The following is a 21,659-nucleotide window of genomic DNA, read 5'->3' on the forward strand; positions in this document are numbered from 1 at the left end:
TCAAGAACTTTTGGTTAGTGTGGCACTGACGCGACCCGCGGACGCGTCGAGAGTTCGCGCGTTAAGTGGTTTCTGACTCAGCTGTGGCCTGAGGCTTTCTGACTTTGGCCTAAGGCTGAACTGATCTGAGTCAGCACGGGGTATCGCCCGGGCGCCCGGCGTTAGCGCACTGGCCGATTGGGGAGCCATGACCAGCTTGATAGAAACAAAGCCACATCACAGGCGTTCTGACTCAAGAAGCTATTTCGGACCGAAATTTTGAATCGCAGAAGCTGGCTTGATCAGCATTGGACCCCGTACCTGAGCCTGCCAGAGCTCTACAGTCAGGAGTTTACCCACTGTCATGATCAGATAACACGGAACATCTCAACGATCGACCCTCCCCCGGTGGCTGTCCGATCCGGCTCGTGGCAGCCATGTCGTCAACCAGTCCACGAAAGTCAATTGATAGCTTAGCATCTGGGGTCTCGTCACCTTCAGTCTCTTATTCGACAAGTCAGCTTGAATCCCCGCGTGCGGCCCCTCAGAGGTTCCCCCTGAGGAGGGGATCAACCGCGAGCTCAATCGTGAGCATTGGAGGTGTCCTAGACTCTTCTCTCTATCATGGCTCAATCGCAGAGTCTGGGCAAAATGGTTTGTGACCTTGAGAATTCCCAATGGCTCGATGATTGACCTGTTAACACCCAATTAGCCATTTCGACCCTCCTCCACCCCCCAATCGTCCGCACCGGTCTGACGACTGCTAGTGCCACCGCATCCCCCGGATTCAAACCCCCATCTACTCGTGATATCCCGCCCGTTACTCTTACGAATATCAAACATGTGGATGCAAAGGTCTTCCAGCCATATCTATCGCAAGTGGGCACTTTGTACGATGTATTTCAACAAGCGAAAGAAGGCGCGGGGGAGGATGCCCAATCCGCACAGGCTGCCAAATCTCCCAAGCCAGATTCTGATCGCGATTCCTTGATGCCTTGGTCCCCCGAAAGGAGGTCTTCGGTCATGTCGATCGCTTCAAGATCATCTTCGCAATATGATACTCGCGGCCGACGCCCCTCGAATGCCCGTGGTCGTGCCCCCGCGGTGACTCCTCTGTCTACCATCCCTCCGGTTTACTTTGAAGAAGACTTCCATCTAGAAAACCCCCGTACATTTGATGTGATATCGGAGAAATCAGATGTGGTTCGGCCGCCGAGGCCGCCAAGCAAAGACGACAAACATGCCAATGGATTCGTTGCGGAACCAGTACAAAGTGGAAGAAAAGCACTAGCAACGAATGCTATTCTGCAAGAAAAGCTCTCGTGGTACATGGATACTGTGGAAATCCATCTTATTTCGTCTATCTCAACGGCATCGAAATCATTCTTCACTGCCCTAGGATCTCTCCGAGAATTGCACGCAGAAGCCGCCGATTCGGTCAACCGGATCCAAGTACTAAGAAGGGACCTGCAGAAAATTGATAAAGAAATGGCTCTGGGTGGGCTCAAGATTGTCAATTTGAGACGGCGAAGAGAGAATGTACGAATGTTGGCAGCTGCCGTGGCTCAGCTTCGCGATGTGGTCGAATCTGTCTCTCGTTGCGAAGGATTAGTAGAGCAGGGCGACATTGAGGAAGCTGCCGATGGACTTGAGGAAGTAGAAAAACTGATGGCCGGTGAACAGGTCTCCGACCGTGCTGCTTCAACTGATGAGGACGGTACCTCCAGACGCATTATCGACTTGCGGGGTATCAAGGCACTCGAGGGAGCATCGGATGATCTGGCACAGCTCCGCCAACGCATTGGCATGGGCTACGAGACCCGGTTCTTAAATGATCTTTTGGGGGATTTACGGCAGCATGTTCAAACTGTTCCGTCGAATGCAACCATGCAGCGCTGGGGAAACTCGTTCCAACGGCAGCGCGGTGGTCAACGGTCCGGAGTATCGGTATCCCCTGTCTACATGAATTTTGATAACGAGTTGCGATCCCAATTGAACACCCAGCTCAATGGACTCGCGCGTGCGCGTTATACGATGTCAGCGGCAACTTCTTTCAAAACCGCTGTTTTACGTGAAATGAAGGGCCTTATTCGCAAACACCTACCCAGTTCTAGTGATGATGATAATGAATCTATGGTGTCGCTATCAACGCATGGCGGTCATCAACTAAGCCAGCAGGAGAAATCATCAATCCTTGCTCGCAATTTGCGCGCTCTCGACCCAAATGATGCTTATGCGATGTTGATAAATATCTACACCGGAATTAGCGAATCGCTCAGGAGACTCAGCGTTCAAGTCAAAATTCTTCTAGATATTGCTAGCGGCTTGGGGAATTCGTCGGCTTCCGGTGTCAAATCACCACCATGGAGCCCCAACCCGCAAAGTATCGACCAAACCATCAAGTCCCCACAAACTGGTCCGACAGCCTCTGACATGGCTCAGGATGAGATCCTGCAGGTTTTGGATATGTCAAGTCTGCTTGGTCAAGCAGTTGACATCGCCCAATCCCAGATAACAAAGGTGTTGAAAGTTCGATCTGAGCAGACCGCCCAGCTTTCCAAGGAGGAATTCCTCGGGTACTTTACTCTCAATCGCCTGTTCGCTGATGAATGTGAGGCCATCTCGGGACGCAGTGGTACTGCTCTGAAGACCATAGTCGGAAATCAAATCCGCGATTTCATTGCCCGCTTCGGTGATGGCCAGCGCCATCAAATTGTCAATGTCATGGATGCCGATCGATGGGATGCACGCGATTTTGGAGATGCCGAGAACACCATTCTTACTAGGATTCTCGATGCAAGCACCAACGATATCGATGCGTGGGTCGAAGTTTCCAAGATCTGGATCCAACCTGCTGGCAACAAGCAAGGCAAGCTTACTGATACTGCCGCTGCAAATGGGATAGACAGGTCCAAGGTTCGCAGTGCTGTCATTGATGAGCAGAAATACATTCTGCCCGACTCTGCTGTCGCCATGATGCGCAGCATTGAGGAGTTTGAGTTCCTCATGTCGAATATCCCCAGCATGATCCAGGATATTGCGCCGCACTTACTAGATATCCTGAAACTGTTCAATTCGCGGTCATCGCAGTTGATTCTTGGGGCCGGCGCTACACGTAGTGCAGGCCTGAAGAACATCACAACTAAGCATCTTGCGCTGTCATCACAAGCATTGAGCTTTGTTATTGCTTTGGTCCCGTATGTACGGGAATTTGTCCGTCGCCACGGACAGGCGAACCCCTTGATGGCCGAGTTCGACAAAGTCAAGCGACTTTGCCAGGAGCATCAGAGCGGTATCCACGAAAAACTGGTGGATATCATGGGCTCGCGCTCTTCGGTCCACGTGAACGCGATGAAGAAGATCGACTGGAATACCAAGGGAACAAATCCTCCTGTAAATCCTTATATGGAAACCTTGGCCAAGGAGACAGGCACTCTCCATCGCGTATTAAGCAAGCATCTTCCAGACATGACAGTTAGCATGATCATGGTGCCCGTATTCAATACCTACCGCGATCAATGGACGAAGGCTTTCCAGGAGGCCGATGTCCAGACGGAGGCTGGAAAGAAAAGGCTAGTTTGAACTACTCGAATCCCTTGCATGGCTTACACTAACCGTATACAGAATGGAAACCGACGTCGAACATTTCCGATCCAAACTGAGCAAAATCGAAGGCGCTAGCGAGGTTGGCGACAAGCTCCTCGAAGTCGTGCGAGCCAAGACCATTTCTATTACTAGCGAACCCGGGAAGTCTGAGACAAATGAGAAGCAACACGATCAGGACAATGGCTCTGATTCCACCAAGTCTTAATTTGCATTCTCCTTGCCTGTTTACCTTTACACATATAATTATCTTTCTGCATGTTGCTTTCCTTGCCGGCATACTCATTTCCCCAGCTGTACACCTCTTGTCATTTACCGCTACTACATAACTGTCTACCTGCATTTATAGAGCTAGCCTGGCGTTTGTGGATATGAATAAGAACAGATGTGATTTTCATTCTACTACAAAGTATATTTTCAACCAATTACGCATTACTCACCGAATCTAAGATTACCTTATGTTCGTATACCTTCGCTCTCCATACTAACCCCAAGAACCGAACCGATGTTTGATTTCCATGAGATGAGAATATCGTGTATCATTCATAATATATGCAATCATCAAACACCAAAGAACTAATACTCATACAGAATAATTGCCATCCACACAAATCACATTAACATCATAGCTGGCATGGGCCAGCTTATTTCCCAGTAGGCTTCGCAGGACCACCATTGGGATGATCCGAGCCAGCGGTAGGCAAGCCAGGGTAGACGTCACGACTGGAGCCAGTCTGTTCAGGCATGGGGGCAGCCTTGTGGGAGCGGCTTAGGTCTGCGGGCTGTTTGATTGTGTTAGAAATTGTAACAGTGAATTCCATTGGATTGGAATTGGAGCGGAAACATACCTCCTTGCCTGTTCCGTGGGCCTTGTTGGGACCGTTTTCGATAGGGTTGTCGCTCTGGGGGACACCGTTGTCGTAATCTGCGCCGCGAACCATTTTGATAGATTTGTGGAAGAGGAGGGTAGTGGGATGTGGTTTTGTGTAGAATTGGTTTTTTGTTTTTTTGGAGTTGTGTAGGAATGAAACGAAGATGAATTAGTGCTTCTACTTATACTTGGTGATGATTGATTCATGTTGGTAGCCGTGACAGCATTCTGAAATCATAGTGGGGAGTATGACTTCATACACGTTTTAGTATCAAGGTCTTGGCCCAATTACCTTGGAACTGGGTCTAGAGATTTATACAGATCAAGAGAACACTTGGTAAATTCATTTATTGGACAATTCATGGATGATTGTAGTTTGTACAAAGTAGGGGAATACTTCATGTTGTGCGTTCATTGCATGGAATATAGAACCTGACCGAACCAATCGTTGTCGACTTTGGTCTTACACTCCCTCATTCTATAGTCTATTTTACATAGCCAAATGGACAATATTTATGACATCATTTAGAAACCTATGCTTTATCATACTAAGATGACCCTCAATGATCTTCAGCGTAGGAATAAGGTAGAATGATATTGATTCACTGCCCATACTAGGGTTATAACACCATCATCATGTGAATTGTTATGGTTTACTATTTCATTAGTATATCGCGCTATATAATGTTTCTCAGAGTAATGCACATCTATTTAACTCGATGTTTGGCCGAATGAATGTGTTATGGAAATAAGCCAGAGGTGGTAAAGGTGATCCTATTCCGATGATGAAGCTACCTAGGATGTGCCCCTCCTTGCTTAGTAATGACTTAGTAACCAGGCCTTGCCGTCACAGAATGAGAGGCAAAATTGTTGGCGAAAACCTTGATATATGTAAGCGAACGACCAAATTATGGATTTCTTCAAGCAGCAAGAGAAGCAGTGTCCGCCGTTTTCTTTAATCTCTTTTATGACTTTATATTTGATAACTATTGTAGGTCAAGATTAGGAATTGGTAAAGTCTGGCACATTTTTTCCTCGAATACATTATGTATACAGGTGACATCGTGCAATATATTCCATGGGTATATGCAGTAGAGATCCGAGGTATCTCCGAGAAATAATCTTTTGGATTTCTCAATAATTGTGTCTATGTATTGTTGATATAAAGCATGACAACGAGGTCTACAAGGAGTTACTGCTCTATTGGATTTTCCAGGGTTTTATACAGCCCAATGACGTCAGTTCCTTTGTCATTCACAGGTTGTCTGGCAGCACCATCCATGGATGGATGCAAGGAGGATAAGTGCGTACTCTTTGTAAAAACAAGGAAAGATATTGAAAAGCCCATGATCCTATGATTTTCGATACTCCTTCTGTTGGAAATTTCAACCATAACTCCAAGACGAGTCGACAAAAGATTGACACACAGACATGAGAAATAAACAGCAACCAACTTAGGAAACCATAACAAAAGAAAGCATCTGTTTCCAATAAAATTCCGCCAAATGAACGTAATAACATATTCCTTAACGGTATCTGCGGTGTTGCGCAGCCGATCCCGCAATTAGACACATTTCGAACCCACATAAATCACCCCTGCGATCAGGTTCAATATGCAAGGGGAAATCCTCTGCAGATCCAGCATAGAACGCCATGTGGCCTACAGGGCCAACCCAAGGAGAATCAGGTGAAGTGTCTGAGAAAGATTCTGAGATGCGACTCAACGGCCGAGGACCAACCAAAACTGGAAGAGAAATGATCCCAGATTGACGGGTTGTGCAGTGCCGGCACTGAGGGCCAGACCTGAGCGAGGCTGGCAAACTGTCACTGCCAGATGGGATTGATTCTCGGGGGCTAAGCGGGTATGGGAGCGGGGCATTTCCAAACTGCAGGCTGCGGCACCGATATGGATGACTGTAGAGAGGACGGTGTCGTCCTGCAAGACAGCTATTGCACATTGAAGTTGGTCGGTCAGGGTACTGTGGGAGATCCACAGGTGTTGCTGACGCAGAGGGAGAATGAGTGGTGGATGAAATGCCGGGTGGCTGAGAGTTGGGGTTTGCTGGCCCAGAAGAACGAGCGGATGAGGTTCTGGGTAGGTGTGATGTGGATGTTGAAGGAGGCAGGGGAGGTAATGGGCCATGTTGGATTTTACGGCGAAGACTGTATGATGGGCGTACTGGTGTTGTCACAACGTGGGATGTCTCTACTGGACTGGGCAGCAGGGCATCATTCTGCGTTTGGTTGAGGGCGACATTGCATGCTTTTCGAACTATGAATGTTCGTGGTACAACATTCAGGGAGATATGACGAGTACTTAGGATGGCATTTTGCTTGTTGTATGTATGGCGGAGGAGGACTTCTTCTGTAGTGATCTTTGGGGGATTGGCCCTCGTGATGGTGGTGGATAGTGACATATCCGATGAGGGCATATGTTGAATCACTGGGTCATCACATTTGGAGGCGTGTGCACATGAGCAGATACCGTCCTCGAAAAGAACTGGTGAGCTGGAATCCCGAAGAGCTGAGGTGACGAGGCAGCATAATGTTGGATCAGGTTGATGGATGAAACACAAATCAGGGATTTGAGGAGCCAGTTCTTCAATCACTGGGAGATTGTCCATCCCATCATTGGGCCTGACTGAAGAAGAACGTGAATTCCCGAGTTGCTGTTCTTCACCACTTAACTCAGCAGGTAAGTCTGGGCTTGCGATTGCGGAAAGCTCGTACACATTGCTATCAACCTCAAATACAGAAATCCGGTCTGACCCCTCAGACTTCTCTTCACCACTACTCAATTCATAAAAGTCCGGATTCATGATTCTCAGCACAGAATTCTCATCCCCTCTCCAGCTTCCACGGGGATCATTAGGAGACTTAGACTGAGCGGTAGCATCAGCGATCTCGACTTTGTTAACTAGAGGGCCGTTGGCCACATCTACATCAAGTCTAGAAGATTTGTCTCGTGGAGACGCTGATTTTGTGGACATAGGAACCAGATTTACCAGAGATTGGTTAGACTCAGTGCTGAATATGGACATCCTCCTTGGGGTCGATCCCTTGAGATCACTGCGATCCCGAAAAGCGCGGCTCGGATATCGATCAGTCAGGGCTCCAGAAACGATCCGATGGAGCTCATAGTCCGGGATACTTCGACGTCTCGTGCGCTCGATCTTGCTGACCAACTTGATCCTCACCTTCCCAAGAGGAGTGAAAACCCAGCTTCTCACCCAACGCTTGACCTTCGCCCGCTTGCGTGCCTTCTTTTTCTCCGACATACCTAATGCAACGGGTGATCGAAGCTCAGATCCCAGTGTGATCAGAAGAGAGGGGAGCTCGAGCGCAGGATGCTGCAGAGGATCTGTTTCGTCAGGTCTCATTTCGCGCAGCTTATTTTATATATTTCTGGTCTGCTATACTGGTATCTCCGAGATTCGACATCAATGACTCTTTCACTTGATCCATTTCGAACAAGTGACATGACATTATCAACATGTATTAGGCAGAGCTCAGTCTCATTTACAATGAGGATGGGAGCAAACATGGATTTGAGACCTTGAAGTTCTTTGTTCATGATTTTGTTAATGATGAGCTCTTTGTTTCCCCAAGTGTCTCTACCTTGATGAGTCAACTGCTGTGGTACTACCCATGTAGTTAGGCCGACATAGGGTAAAGGAGAAGTGGTTTCATTAAGCTGGAGTCCCTGGTGGAATCTACATTTTGGATATAGGTGTATAGTACTGGATAGAGCCGAAGCAGCCTACCTGGGCAGGTGGAAGCATGCTTTAGGTCATGTGTTTCCGAATTTCGGAGATATTTCCCTCTTACTAGGAAGAGGGCGACCTGGTACAAACAAGAGACACAGTGTTGTACCAAAAAAAGTAGTTTGCATCTACAACGTTGTACGGTATAGGCATATTTCAACACCGATGAGGAAGTTGGACTGCCAAGGCGATCATCCCCTCCAACATGGTCCGCGCGTTTTTCCCGCCAATAAATGCCGTTGATTGAAGCCATTCTAAGCCATTTGTAACCATTCATACCCATATTCGTGGCCATATGTAGCGATGATCAAGCTCTTGCGGGGCCTCCGACGTTCAGTGGAGTAGACTGGTAAGATGACATCATGGCATTCAGCTTTCCCCAGATCCGACATTAAACTGCAATTGGATTGGCCCTAAGCTCTGTAGGCTTGCATTGATGGCAAATAAATGAGGATCAGCTGTTCAATAATCGGAAAAAACGGAGAAATTAGACTGTAAGGGAGAGGATATCGCGGAAGACAGAGGAGAGTCAGAGAACCATGGACAGATCAGGACACAACGGGTGATCCCACCTATTGGTACTATTACCACTGGTTCCACTGATACTACAGTTACATACAAAGTACCAGGTACATCATACCATAAATCCAAGACAATTGCCATAAAGAAATGAAATCTCTTCAGACATATATGCACTAAAGGTACCTATTCTCAACAGTCTCGGGTGGAATTTCCCTGGCAGAGACTTTTTTTTAGCCTAAGCGCACGGTAAAAACCCCCTCGGTCACACCCGTAAATCAGTCCGGAGAAAAACTCTTGACACACCGGGATAAGGAACGGGAAAGTCTTGTATTCTCTGAAATATCTATTTGACCTCGACTTCACATATACGATCGACATTCTCCCCCCAACTTCTCCCCCAGCCACCCCAGAAGCTCAAGTCGAGGTCCACTTTCTCCCCGCACAGACCGAGTTGGACAGCTATTCCAAGGTTGTTGCGCTCAACCCCCCCCCTCTCTCCTCGCTTTTCATTTCTCTTCCGCTTTTGTGCGAAATTCCTTTCAGTACAATGGAGGAAAACGGCGAACCCATCAAGCGTGATGTGCGCAACCACATGCTCTTCGAGGTGGCCACTGAAGTGGCTAACCGAGTAGGCGGAATCTACTCGGTCCTCAAGTCCAAAGCTCCTGTGACCACCGCTGAATATGGCGAGCGGTACACCCTGATCGGCCCACTCAACAGGGCTTCAGCTGCAGTGGAGGTTGAGGAGCTAACGCCGACCAACCCGGCCATGCGGGAGACGATCAAGTCTATGAAGGAGCGCGGGATTGATATGATTTACGGTCGCTGGCTCATTGAGGGTGCTCCTCGGGTTCTGCTCATTGACACGGGTACTGGCTATAAGTGGTTGGACGAGTGGAAGGGCGATCTTTGGACCACTTCAGCCATTCCGTCCCCCGCTGGTGACAATGAGACCAATGAGGCCATCGTTTTTGGATACTTGGTTGCTTGGTTCTTGGGAGAGGTACGTTCCAACAATTGTTCTCCAAGTTGGAAATGGTAAAAAAGCAAATGGCTGACTATATTCTTACTGTAGTACATTGCTCACGACCGTCGCCGGGCGGTCATCGCCCATTTCCACGAATGGCTGGCCGGTGTCGCTCTGCCGCTGACCAAAAAGCGCCACATGGACCTTACGACTGTCTTCACCACCCACGCGACATTATTGGGTCGTTACCTCTGTGCTGGCTCGGTTGACTTTTATAATAACCTCCAGTACTTTGACGTGGATGCGGAGGCCGGTAAGCGAGGAATCTACCACCGTTACTGTATTGAGCGGGCTGCCACTCATGCCTGTGATGTCTTTACGACTGTATCGCACATCACTGCATTTGAGAGTGAGCACCTGCTGAAGCGCAAACCCGATGGTGTGCTGCCCAATGGTCTGAATGTTAAGAAGTTCTCTGCCATGCACGAGTTCCAGAACTTGCACTCCCAGGCCAAGGAGAAGATCAACGATTTCGTTCGTGGGCATTTCTACGGCCACAACGACTTTGATCTGGATAATACTCTATATCTCTTCACTGCGGGTCGTTACGAATACCGTAATAAGGGTGTCGATATGTTCATTGAGGGGCTGGCCCGCCTCAATCATCGACTAAAGACCGCTGGGTCGAAAATGACTGTGGTCGCTTTCATCATTATGCCAGCACAGACCTCTTCATTGACAGTGGAAGCGCTCAAGGGCCAGGCCGTCGTCAAGTCTTTGCGCGATACCATTGAGAACATCGAGAAGGGTATCGGCAAGCGCATGTATGAGCGCTGTCTTTCCTGGAAGGAAGGTGACAACATGCCTGACGAGAAGGATCTCATCACCAGTCAAGATCGCGTGATGCTCCGCCGTCGCCTGTTCGGTATGAAGCGTCATGGTCTTCCCCCAATTGTCACTCACAACATGCACAATGACAGTGAGGACCCCATCCTGAACCAGCTGCGTCGTGTCCAGCTGTTCAACCACTCCTCCGATCGGGTCAAGGTTATCTTCCACCCGGAATTCCTCAACTCTGCCAACCCTGTATTGCCGCTTGACTACGACGACTTCGTTCGTGGAACCCATCTGGGTGTCTTCCCCTCCTACTATGAGCCATGGGGATATACTCCGGCCGAATGTACAGTGATGGGCGTGCCTAGCATCACCACCAACCTGTCTGGATTCGGTTGCTATATGGAGGAATTGATTGAAAACTCCTCTGATTACGGAATCTACATCGTGGATCGTCGCGCCAAGGGAGTTGACGACTCGGTCAACCAATTGACCGATTTTATGTTCAACTTCACAGAGAAGAGTCGTCGTCAGCGTATTAACCAGCGTAACCGCACGGAGCGTCTGAGCGATCTGCTCGACTGGAAAAGAATGGGCTTGGAATATGTCAAGGCTCGCCAGCTGGCATTGAGAAGAGGTATGTTGCAATTTGATTGTTTTCTAGGTGATTGTGGCTAATTCTTTGCTGTGTAGCTTACCCATCCTCGTTCGAGGGCCAAGAAGATTACTTCGATATCATTGGAGGAACTGAGCAGAAGCTCTCCCGCCCGCTTTCTGTTCCTGGATCCCCTCGGGATCGTTCCGGAATGATGACCCCCGGTGACTTTGCCTCTCTCCAGGAAGGCCACGAGGGATTGAGCACCGAGGATTATATTGCCTGGAAGCTGCCGTGAGTTCCTGTCTTACCAATTGGTTCTTGTCAAATACTAATACATTCTACAGTGAAGAGGAAGAGCCCGAAGAGCACTTCCCCCTCACCCTGCGAACTCGCAAGATGACCGAGCGGGCTGCATCTGAACTGGACAGTATATCGGTTCACAGCCGCCGAACCAGTGTAGACTCCGAAACTGGATCTCGGACATAATAACCGAGAGCATTGAGAGGGTATTGGAACCCTTTTTGTTCTCTCTCATCTTCACAATTGGCCCCGTATTGGAGTGGGCACTCCCACCAATTGACGTCATGTGTACTTGTTTAACCACTTCCGAGCTGTGCCGTTTTTATGATCATTTTTCTAGTGCATTTGAAGCCTATGTTCGTTTTTAATTATATATGAAATCGAAACTTCTACTTAGGTTTCGAAAGAATATTCCTAATGTTGTAAATCCCTAGCTCTACTCCGTACGGAGGGATGACCTCCGAACTTACCAAGTATATCCACTTGCCCACCTCACTTCGGAGGTACATCGGAGCTTCAGGCATATAAAGTTCAATTTACGGTGAGACCTTTAGCGAATAATGATTCATTATACTTGTCTGTGTGCTTGAACCCTGGAGTATTTCTACCCCTCCTACCCCTCCATCTTCTTTCCTTCTTCCACTCAACTCCAACATCTCAACTCAACGTCTACCATCGGTACGACTCTCCAATGGGGCCGCGCACGTCCAGTACCCTGCGGGGTTGTAGGACTCAGTCCTCGCTACGATGAAGAGATGGATCAAGGTATTTGTTCGTATAACAGTCGTTGCCCACGCATGACAGGTGTTCGGTCCAGCCAGTTGATTTTGGGGAGAACTATAAACCTATCCAAGTTTTCCTGGAGTCTTGGTTTCTTTTTTCCACATCAACTGGCTGGCTGATCTGAGATTATACTGTCAAAACTTGATCTAGACAATACTAGCGAAAGGACATGCGTGACTTTGATTGTTCCCCTGTTTGTGTTTTGTGTCCGGCTCTGCTCATTGCTGTGCTGTTGACCGTTCAATTGAACACATAGATTGAATGGAGACTGCACAAGCGGAGCAGAAGCTGGATACCTTCTCTCTTGGCATGCTGACCCAATTGAAGTATTGAAATAGCTTGATCTATCTGTCATCATGTCTACTGACAAGATTACTTTCCTGACAAACTGGTATGCTGACATCGTCCTAGAATTCGAGTTTACAAGCTCTCCTATGTCTCGATCTTGTAGTTCCATTTGGCTAAGTTTTTTTTGTTTTTCAAGGCACGCCACCCCGTATCACGCCCCCCTTTACCTCGCTCAGGCTAGAGGCTACTTCAAGGATGAAGGTCTCAAGGTCGCTCTCCTCGAGCCCAATGACCCCTCCGATGTTACCGAGATCGTCGGCAGCGGCAAGGTCGACATGGGTTTCAAGGCCATGATCCACACCCTGGCGGTACGTATGCTGTCTCCAGACACAAGAATCATTTCAACCATACTGATACCACATGCAGGCCAAGGCCCGTGACTTCCCTGTCACCTCCATCGGCTCCCTCCTCGACGAGCCCTTCACCGGAGTCGTGTACCTGAATACCAGCGGGATCACCACCGACTTCCGCTCGCTGAAAGGCAAGCGTATCGGCTACGTTGGCGAGTTCGGCAAGGTATGAATATCCCCCTCCCAATTCCAATGAGCAAGCCCTAACCCAATTCAAGATCCAAATCGACGAGCTCACCAAGTACTACGGCATGACCACCGACGACTACACTGCCGTTCGATGCGGAATGAACATTACCAAGGCCATCATCCAAGGCACCATTGATGCCGGTATCGGTCTCGAGAACGTTCAGATGGTCGAGCTTGAGGAATGGCTCGCCGATCAAAACCGCCCCCGCAGCGACGTGCAGATGCTCCGCATCGACCAGCTCGCCGAGCTGGGCTGCTGCTGCTTCTGCTCTATCCTGTACATCGCGAACGACGCCTTCATCGCCGCTAACCCGGAGAAGATTGCTGCGTTCATGCGCGCTGTGAAGCGCGCCACGGACGATGTCCTTGCTGACCCTGCTGGCGCATATGCAGAGTACATTGACGTCAAGCCTATTATGGGCACTGATGTTAACCGCAAGATATTTGAGCGGTCGTTTGCTTACTTCTCGCGTGACTTGAAGAATGTTCAGCGTGACTGGACTAAGGTTACCAACTATGGAAAGAGATTGGGGATCTTGGATGCCAATTTCGTCCCGAACTACACCAACGAGTTCCTTTCTTGGGGTCTTGACGCCGATTCTGTTGATCCTATTGGTGATCAGAAGCGCATGGCTGCTTTGCAGCAGGAGGTTGCTGCTGAGGGTGGTTACAAGCGTCTTGGTGTTCAGGTTTCGGCTTAGATTGGGCTGTTACTCCCGGATGAAACTGCTTGGAGATATTTTTCCTAGGCTTCACTCTTTAGCCTCGGCTGCTTGAGTCAAATTGGAACACTTGCCATATTAGTATCAACTGTGCTGTAAAAGGTTACAGTAGAAATCTGCGTAGTTATTCTCCGGTACTCTGAGCGTGGTGTATAACAACGTTGGAAGAATAGTTGGCAGCTTATGCGGCAATTTCCCCGGGCAGGATGGAATACCCGACAGTGTACTCCGTACCAGTGGACCTTAATAGTCTACAGACCAACATTTCCAGCACGAGCTATTGCAAATAAAATCATATTGATAAAAAAATATTGTGTGCATGGTTTGATGGTTATTGTAAGAATGGTCTGTTTCCAAGGTCGTTAATATCAAAGTCATTATCATGTCTCATAACAGGATACCGTGTTACAGGTCCTAGTGGCCGTTAAGGTATAGTTGGGGGTGTATCCTCATTCCCTGAACGATCGAGCATAGCTCTTAGCCGATCCTCCGCGGACTGCAAAGCAGGGCTAGATTCTGGTCCAGCGATACTCGCCGTCCACTTTAGCCAGCCAAGGAGAGATTGAATGATTTCCGGACCCGCGCTTCCTGTAGTAGGCGAACTATCGGTGCCTAGAGTAGGCGGCGGGAGAGTGTTGAATTCGGCGGAGGACCCATCGTTTGCAATCGCCTCTAGATGAACCTCGGACACCACAGCGGGAGTGGCCATCTGAGATAACTGCTGTTCACCACTGCCAGTAGCAGCATTCTTTGCAAGTAGATCACATCCACTATGCTTGGGCCTTGATGCAAATTCGCGCGTGAAAGGGATCGGGGATATAGGAGTCTCCGGGCCAATAGCCAACACAGGTTCGATCTCGGAGTTTTTGCCAAGAGAGCGCGGAGAATGAGACTGCCCCTGAGTTGTTTGGCTGGGTGTACTATTTTGTTCCAGCATAGACGCAGTCTGCCGCAGATTTTCTAGATACCGATGGAACGAGAATGGATAGATATCACGAGTTGGATCAATCGGACTAGTCTCATCGTCAAGAATGACCGCATTGCTGTCATCCGCATGCCGTTGCTCACTGGGCCTGGCCTCCTCGACTGGTTCAAGCGCACCCGACGGAGCACATATCTCACCCAAAGGTGCGATGTGGCTCGCATACTCGTTCGAAAGACTCAGCTTGCTCCTCCCACAGATCTCAGCAATGGAGTCCAGAGTTCCACGGATATCAGGCTCAATGGCCTGCAGTATACTCTCGATACTGAAATCCTCATCAGACGGAAATATGACATCAGACTGGGACGGGCGAGATGAAGCCGAGATCCTCAAGCCGGAGAATGGGAAGAACCGACGCGTAGACATAGCAGGCGGTCGTGTAGTTCTCTGCTGGGCATCGCCCGAATATTCCCTGACGAGCACAGGGCGCGTAGCGAGTGTCGATGAGCGCCGCGCAGAGGAATTATCAACTCGGACAGGACGGGGCGTATGCCTCGGGGAACCGTTCAGCTGGCGCAGAGCGGTGGCACGATATGCAGCGGCTGGATCTTCGGCAAAGGACTCGTATCGCTGGTGTGTTTGGTGTGAGGGGCCAGCAGTAGGAGACGCATGGGATGGGGACAGTAGTCGGGGCCATCCTTGTTGAGGCAGGGAAGAGGGCAATGGCCGTGTACCGGGCAATGTATCCGACTCCATCTCTGTACTGGTTGCGGTAGCGCACAGCTACGTTGCTGTAATGCAGGAGACAGCGCAGAGACTGACCCCGCTCCGGGATGGCACAGGTCTCTGAGAGGATCGGGTTCGGCTCACGAGGGATTTAGCCACGTCGCATGCGCAACGCATACTCTCCCGCATGCGTTGAGATGTTTTATCTGGGTGGATGTAAATCATCCGAACGGGTAGTGGGGAGATCGAGGGGTGGGTTGCCCTGATACTCATGCACTGAAGCTGTCAATGTTCACGGGTGGTCTAGGTACCTTGTATTGAAATTAGAAGTAGATAACTTAGCAGAGGAGGCCTTAGAGATCTGTCCTGCAAAGGCCAAAATAAAAGAAATGGAATGGCTCTGGGAGTCAAATACAGGACCGTTTGATGCCTTAACTGGCAAAGAGCTAATGCCGAATATCCCAAGCTTGGCGTTCTTACTTAGCACCGAGGCATATGCCACCACGTTTCCCCGTTCCCTTATCTTCTGTCCACATTTTCCCCAGACACCATGAATCGGTTTCAAGTATGAATCCATGCGAATCGCATTGGTACCTCGTCTAACCTCCTATAGTTCGGCGACTCCGACGGGTCTGTTTCCGACTTCGATGAAGATCCATCTGGCCTCCCCTTCCCGGAACCGCTATCCCGCACCTCATTCCTCGCCCCTGACTTCGATCCAGCCACTTTCCTGTCCTCATTGACGAACCGACATCAGAGTCTTGAGGATCTCCGGCAGGAATTGCGGGGGCTAGAGCAATTCTTGAACAAGGAGCTGTTGGATCTTGTCAACGAGAACTACCAGGACTTTCTCTCATTAGGTGGCGCGCTTCGCGGTGGAGAGGAGAAAGTCGAAGGTGTGAAAGTTGGCGTACTTTCTTTCCAGCGCGATGTCAAAGCTATCCGGGACAAGCTCGAGGCGCGACGTCAGGAAGTGGAAGAGCTGTTGAACGAGAAGCGGCGGTTACGAACGAACGCCGACATTGGCAAAGATCTGTTGGACTATGCGGATCGGGTGGAGGAATTGGAACACCGCTTGATGATCGAGGACAAGTCATTGCAAGAAGGTGCCACACAGGACGAATCCGATGCAGAGTCCGATCTATACAGCGGCGAAGGCGATGACAGCGGTGATGACGAGCTATCGGATGGCACACCCGCAGTTTCATTGAAGAGGATGGAACGCCATGCCCAGAAGTTTGTCTATCTGACATCCATAGCTGTCCGAGTCGGAGAGAAGCATCCTTTCCTGCTTGCGCAACAACCACGAGTCGCAAAGATCAAGTCCACAATACTCCTCGATCTCAAAACTGCGCTGGAGCAGGCCACTGCGGCAGGCGGTAAACAGGGCAAAAGTGACGCTAGGACAATGGCAATTCTACGACTCTACGATCTTATGGGTGAGGATGTCAGTGCTGTCGCCGCACTGAAGAACCTCAAGCTGTAAAAACAATGTGCTTCGGCCTAGAAATTGGCAATGTGCACTGGTTTGCATACATAGCGTCGGCGTTTGGTCTTATAAAGTTCTAATTCAACAATGATACCATGATACACCGTGTCCTTTCCTAATAAAACAATAAATTTGTACACGCCAAAGGATATAAGAAAATTGAGTATGTTACATGCCGGTCAAGGCGGAGGTTGGGGGGAGGATTCGGAGCGGAACTCGCCGTTGAGTGAGAATCCGGGGCCGTTCGTCGAGCTCAGTACCTGATCGGGTTGTTAGAGGCTGGGTCCACAAAAAGAACAATATCAAAGTACTCACCACCTCGTAGACCTCCTTGTTAACACGGTCGGTCAGCGCGGAGGCATCCCTCTTAATCTGGTCAAGGGTCACGCGCATGTTGTCGCGCAATTGCTCTGGAGAGAAAGCCAGTTGACCGACAGGCAGACGGATAACGGCATCACGCTCACGGTACACAGTACCACCACGGAGCATTTCCACTCGTGCAGCCACGTCTTCCACAACGGTACCAGTCTTCGCACTGGGCATCAAACCGCGAGGCCCGAGGATACGACCCAGTGCGGCCTTGTTCAGCGCCGGCAAACTGTCCGGGTGGGCGAGACAGCGATCGAACTCAATAGTGCCTGCCTTAACAGCGTCGAACACTTCTTGTTCACCGACAAGAACGGCACCTGCAGCAAGCGCTTCTTTGGCTGCTTTCGAACCGGGGGGACAGATGACACAAATGCGGGATTCGGTCTGGACGGCGTGCGGGAATCGGAGCATGTTACGGATAACGGGACCGTCGCGCTTTGTCCGCAGTCGGATGTGCAGTTCGTATTTTTGAACGGTGGGTTCGCGACCGACTTCGATGGCTCGGATATATCTGCGGAAACGACGGTGTCAATTCCCATTGACCGACGCCTCAGTGTCAGATGCTCAGTACATACCGCATAGCATCACACAGAGAATACTGCGGCATATCCTTCAAATTGATTTGCCGGAACTCCTGGGGTCCTTTGCGGCTCTTGGTAGGCTGCTCTTTCCCCTTCTTTGGCTTGTTCTTGATACCTCGGACCTGCTGGAAAGTCGAGAGAATGGGGGCAATTGAGGTATCCCGCAGCGGATTCCGACATGCTGAGAGGATTCCGCGTGCCGCTGTGGGCAATACCGAGCCGTAGGACGACATGTTGGCAGGCGTTGATTTGAGCTGATCGACTGGGTGAAGCCGTGGAGCAATTGTTTTCTGCCGGAAAGCTGTCGGACTCGGAGAAACGTGGATCCGAACAGACTGTAGATAATGACTCTTACCCCTCCAGAAATTCACTTTGCTTTCCACCCTACGCAATGTCTCAATACGAATTGAAAGTGGCCACTCGTGGCAACCACGCGGCGCTTTTGCCCGTGGTCCTCATCGTCACCTCTATTAACGAGGCCCGTCCCACCCCCGTGATTACTATCACCCTCGAGGACACTGCTCTTCTCCAGGATGGCGACAAGGCCATTGTGCAGCTCACCAGTGGCACCAACTCTGTCTTTGGCACTGCCAATGTTATCCAGGAGCTTACTGTGCACTTCCCTTTCCTGGCTGGCAAGGATACCAAGGTGGTGAGTTACTAACACATTCTACCCCGCGGTCGAGTCATTTTTTGAATCCCGAAATGTCCCTAACACGATCGCAATAGGAGTCCGAATGGATCTCTCAGTTGGATTCCTTGACCACCCTGGACTTCAAGGCCCTCGACCCCGTGCTCCAACGCCTTGATGTTCACCTCCTTATGCGCTCGTTCATTGTCGGATACTCTCTGTCTACTCCCGACATTGCCATCTGGGGTGCTCTCCGCGGCAACCGTGTCGCCGTTGCAGCCCTGAAGAAGGGTTCGTTGGTGAACCTTACCCGCTGGTATCGGTTCTTGGAGGAGCTTTGCCCCTGGACTACCGCCGCTGTGGAATCCATGAACGCAGTTGCCAAGGAGAAGAAGGTGGCCAAGTCCAAGGAAGGTGCCAGTTACGACATTGCTCTCAAGAACACCGAGAACGGTGTCGTCACCCGATTCCCCCCTGAGCCTTCTGGATACCTCCACATTGGTCACGCCAAGGCCGCTCTTCTCAACGACTACTTTGCGCATGAGAAGTACAACGGTACTATGCTTCTTAGATTCGACGATACCAACCCTTCGAACGAGAAGCAAGAGTTCGAGGATGCCATCGTGGAGGACCTTGCACTTATGGGCGTCAAGCCCAACAAGATGACCTATACCAGTGACTACTTCGATGAGCTGTACGATTACTGCATCAAGATCATCAAACAGGGCGATGCCTACGCGGATGATACCGATAAGGAGACCATGGCCGCTCAGAGATGGGACGGCTTGCCCAGTCAGCGTCGCGACTTGTCTCCCGAGGAGAGCTTGTCTCGCCTAGAGGAGATGAAGAACGCCACCCCCGAGGGCCTTCGTTGGTGCATCCGTGCTAAGATCTCCTTCGACTGCCCTAACAAGGCTATGCGTGATCCTGTCATTTACCGCTGCAACCCAGCACCCCACCACCGCACCGGCACTAAGTGGAAGATCTACCCCACTTATGACTTTGCTTGTCCTATCGTTGACTCGATGGAGGGTGTCACCCACGCTCTGCGTACTATTGAGTACCGCGACCGTAACCCCCAGTACCAGTGGATGCTGGATACTATGAAGCTGCGCAACGTGCAGGTGTGGGATTTCGCCCGCATGAACTTCGTCCGCACTCTACTCTCTAAGCGTAAGCTGACCAAGCTGGTTGAGACTGGTCTGGTTTGGGGCTGGGATGATCCTCGCTTCCCCACCATCCGTGGTATCCGTCGCCGCGGTATGACTATCCCTGCTCTCCGTGAGTTCATCCTTAAGCAGGGTCCCTCCAAGGCTGTGACCAACTTCGACTGGGGCCTTATCTGGGCTACCAACAAGAAGTATATTGATCCCATTGCTCCCCGCCACACTACTATCTTCAACAAGAACGTTGTGAAGACTACTGTCATTGGTGGCCCTACCGCTCCTTACTCCGAGGAAAAGCCTAGGCACATCAAGAACGCGGACGTCGGCATGAAGAAGGTTGTTTACAGCAGCTCTATCATCCTCGAGCAGGAGGATGTGAAGCTCTTCAAGCCTGACGAGGAGATCACTCTTATGAACTGGGGTAATGCTATCGTCCGTAAGATCAGCACTCACACTGAGACCGGTATCATCACCGATCTCGAGCTCGAGCTGCACATGGCTGGTGATGTCAAGAAGACCGAGAAGAAGGTCACTTGGCTTGCCACCGAGGGACAGGACCTCGTTCCCGTCGAGTTGGTCGATTTCGACCACCTGCTGACCAAGGATTCTCTCGGTGAGGATGATGTCCTGGAGGACTGCCTCAACATGCACACCGAGTTCCGCGAGGAGGGTCTGGCCGACTGCAACGTCGCTGATCTTAAGGAGAGCGATATCATTCAGTTTGACCGCAAGGGCTACTACCGCGTTGATCGTGCTTACTCTCCTGGTAAGCCTGCAGTGTTCTTCAACATTCCTTCGGGCAAGTCCAAATAGATACTGTGTCAAGTATGAACCATGTTTTATGAGTGTTCCATGAAAAAGAATGAAGATTGTTTATATTTCACTTCGCCTTCAGTAAAATTTTTCAATGAATATGGGTAGGCATATAGCCTCATTTTAATGGAACCATTATTTATTTGATGAAAATCCTAATGGAATTGACGGAGAAGGGCGAAAAAGAAGAAGAGGAAGTTGAATCTGGGACAAAATTTGGGTATATATACCCATTTTCCTTCATCCTAACTTGGTTGTTTGCCTGCAGTTTTACAATGGTGTATCTGATCTTCAGGCATTACACTGCACCTCACATCTACCCACCTGGATAGGTCACAATTTCCTATGCATCTACATAGGGCTGCGTTGAACGCAAGCGCAAATGGTAGCAGTATCTACCATGGCGTATAGGGGTTGCCAGCGGGCATTCTTTCATTTGAGTATTCGCGCAGGATTTACCTATAGGTAGGGCATTGGACCATACTATCATCACTACGCAAATTTATGAGGGCTGTTTTGGGGTTTTAAGTCTGGGCATGACTGTAATGGCCCGTGTAGGGCTGAACAGGGTCACGTGTGGCCGAAGCCAACTGCAACGATCTCTCGCTAGGTATGTTTTTCATCACCATGCTTTTTGTACTTTTCATTTCCCGGACTATTTGGTTCAATTTCCGACTATTTATTTTTAAAACCTATGAAACTAGCGTCCGAATGGATGTAGATTCCGCCGGCCGGCTGTCAGCGGAATGGGCGCGAATGACGTCGAAGACAACCTGCATATATTCGATTGACATCCGGAGAGCCGCTCGCCCTCTGCAGCAGAAATGGGCCTAGCTCATTCGCTAAACCATGCTTGAGTCACTTCCAAGGTTGTACCGGGTTCATGGCCCTCGAACTATATTATCTATAACTGATGGCAAGATTTCGGATATTAAACGCGCCGCATGCACAGATCGATCACCGTTTCTGTATGACATCTTTTGTATCTGGAACAATTCCAGTACAGTGTAAGATCCTGTGCATATAGCCTGAACCAATTTCTCAGTCGAGTTTTCTTCTGGCCCCTACCGAGGGAACACCTCCACAATCCGTGGGTGAAGACCCTGTTGACTTAAAGTCAATTCGGGTACCT

At 49.8% G+C, this 21,659-nt stretch overlaps 9 protein-coding genes across 9 annotated transcripts; 5 read left to right on the top strand and 4 right to left on the bottom strand.

The window, feature by feature from the left end:
• Positions 1-416: 416 nt before the first annotated feature.
• Positions 417-3,790, top strand: N7479_005261 (vacuolar protein sorting-associated protein 54; the record flags this gene model as incomplete). The annotated part of the gene is made up of 3 exons (XM_057252958.1): positions 417-633; positions 692-3,551; positions 3,604-3,790. The coding sequence occupies 3 exons, from the start codon at positions 417-419 to the stop codon at positions 3,788-3,790; spliced, it is 3,264 nt and encodes a 1,087-aa protein (XP_057106820.1).
• Positions 3,791-4,226: 436 nt separating this feature from the next.
• Positions 4,227-4,523, bottom strand: N7479_005262 (uncharacterized protein; the record flags this gene model as incomplete). The annotated part of the gene is made up of 1 exon (XM_057252959.1): positions 4,227-4,523. The coding sequence occupies one exon, from the start codon at positions 4,521-4,523 to the stop codon at positions 4,227-4,229; it is 297 nt and encodes a 98-aa protein (XP_057106821.1).
• Positions 4,524-5,979: 1,456 nt separating this feature from the next.
• Positions 5,980-7,833, bottom strand: N7479_005263 (uncharacterized protein; the record flags this gene model as incomplete). Its single annotated transcript, XM_057252960.1, has 1 exon — positions 5,980-7,833. The coding sequence occupies one exon, from the start codon at positions 7,831-7,833 to the stop codon at positions 5,980-5,982; it is 1,854 nt and encodes a 617-aa protein (XP_057106822.1).
• A 1,453-nt stretch (positions 7,834-9,286) lies between these two features.
• Positions 9,287-11,624, top strand: N7479_005264 (Glycogen synthase; the record flags this gene model as incomplete). The annotated part of the gene is made up of 4 exons (XM_057252961.1): positions 9,287-9,742; positions 9,815-11,177; positions 11,234-11,429; positions 11,483-11,624. 4 exons carry the CDS (start codon positions 9,287-9,289, stop codon positions 11,622-11,624), a joined length of 2,157 nt encoding a protein of 718 aa, XP_057106823.1.
• Positions 11,625-12,577: 953 nt separating this feature from the next.
• Positions 12,578-13,809, top strand: N7479_005265 (NMT1/THI5 family protein; the record flags this gene model as incomplete). The annotated part of the gene is made up of 4 exons (XM_057252962.1): positions 12,578-12,612; positions 12,706-12,877; positions 12,936-13,085; positions 13,138-13,809. 4 exons carry the CDS (start codon positions 12,578-12,580, stop codon positions 13,807-13,809), a joined length of 1,029 nt encoding a protein of 342 aa, XP_057106824.1.
• A 445-nt stretch (positions 13,810-14,254) lies between these two features.
• On the bottom strand, positions 14,255-15,508 carry N7479_005266 (uncharacterized protein; the record flags this gene model as incomplete). Its single annotated transcript, XM_057252963.1, has 1 exon — positions 14,255-15,508. The coding sequence occupies one exon, from the start codon at positions 15,506-15,508 to the stop codon at positions 14,255-14,257; it is 1,254 nt and encodes a 417-aa protein (XP_057106825.1).
• Positions 15,509-16,028: 520 nt separating this feature from the next.
• On the top strand, positions 16,029-16,964 carry N7479_005267 (COG2 family protein; the record flags this gene model as incomplete). The annotated part of the gene is made up of 2 exons (XM_057252964.1): positions 16,029-16,043; positions 16,092-16,964. 2 exons carry the CDS (start codon positions 16,029-16,031, stop codon positions 16,962-16,964), a joined length of 888 nt encoding a protein of 295 aa, XP_057106826.1.
• A 182-nt stretch (positions 16,965-17,146) lies between these two features.
• Positions 17,147-18,150, bottom strand: N7479_005268 (mitochondrial 54S ribosomal protein uL1m; the record flags this gene model as incomplete). Its single annotated transcript, XM_057252965.1, has 3 exons — positions 17,147-17,227; positions 17,283-17,847; positions 17,912-18,150. The coding sequence occupies 3 exons, from the start codon at positions 18,148-18,150 to the stop codon at positions 17,147-17,149; spliced, it is 885 nt and encodes a 294-aa protein (XP_057106827.1).
• Positions 18,151-18,308: 158 nt separating this feature from the next.
• On the top strand, positions 18,309-20,527 carry N7479_005269 (glutamate--tRNA ligase GUS1; the record flags this gene model as incomplete). The annotated part of the gene is made up of 2 exons (XM_057252966.1): positions 18,309-18,569; positions 18,647-20,527. The coding sequence occupies 2 exons, from the start codon at positions 18,309-18,311 to the stop codon at positions 20,525-20,527; spliced, it is 2,142 nt and encodes a 713-aa protein (XP_057106828.1).
• Positions 20,528-21,659: the final 1,132 nt, after the last annotated feature.

This window comes from Penicillium vulpinum (genome assembly GCF_028829585.1).
Source record: "Penicillium vulpinum strain IBT 29486 chromosome Unknown utg000003l_segment0_segment0, whole genome shotgun sequence".
NCBI classification, from domain to species: domain Eukaryota; kingdom Fungi; phylum Ascomycota; class Eurotiomycetes; order Eurotiales; family Aspergillaceae; genus Penicillium; species Penicillium vulpinum.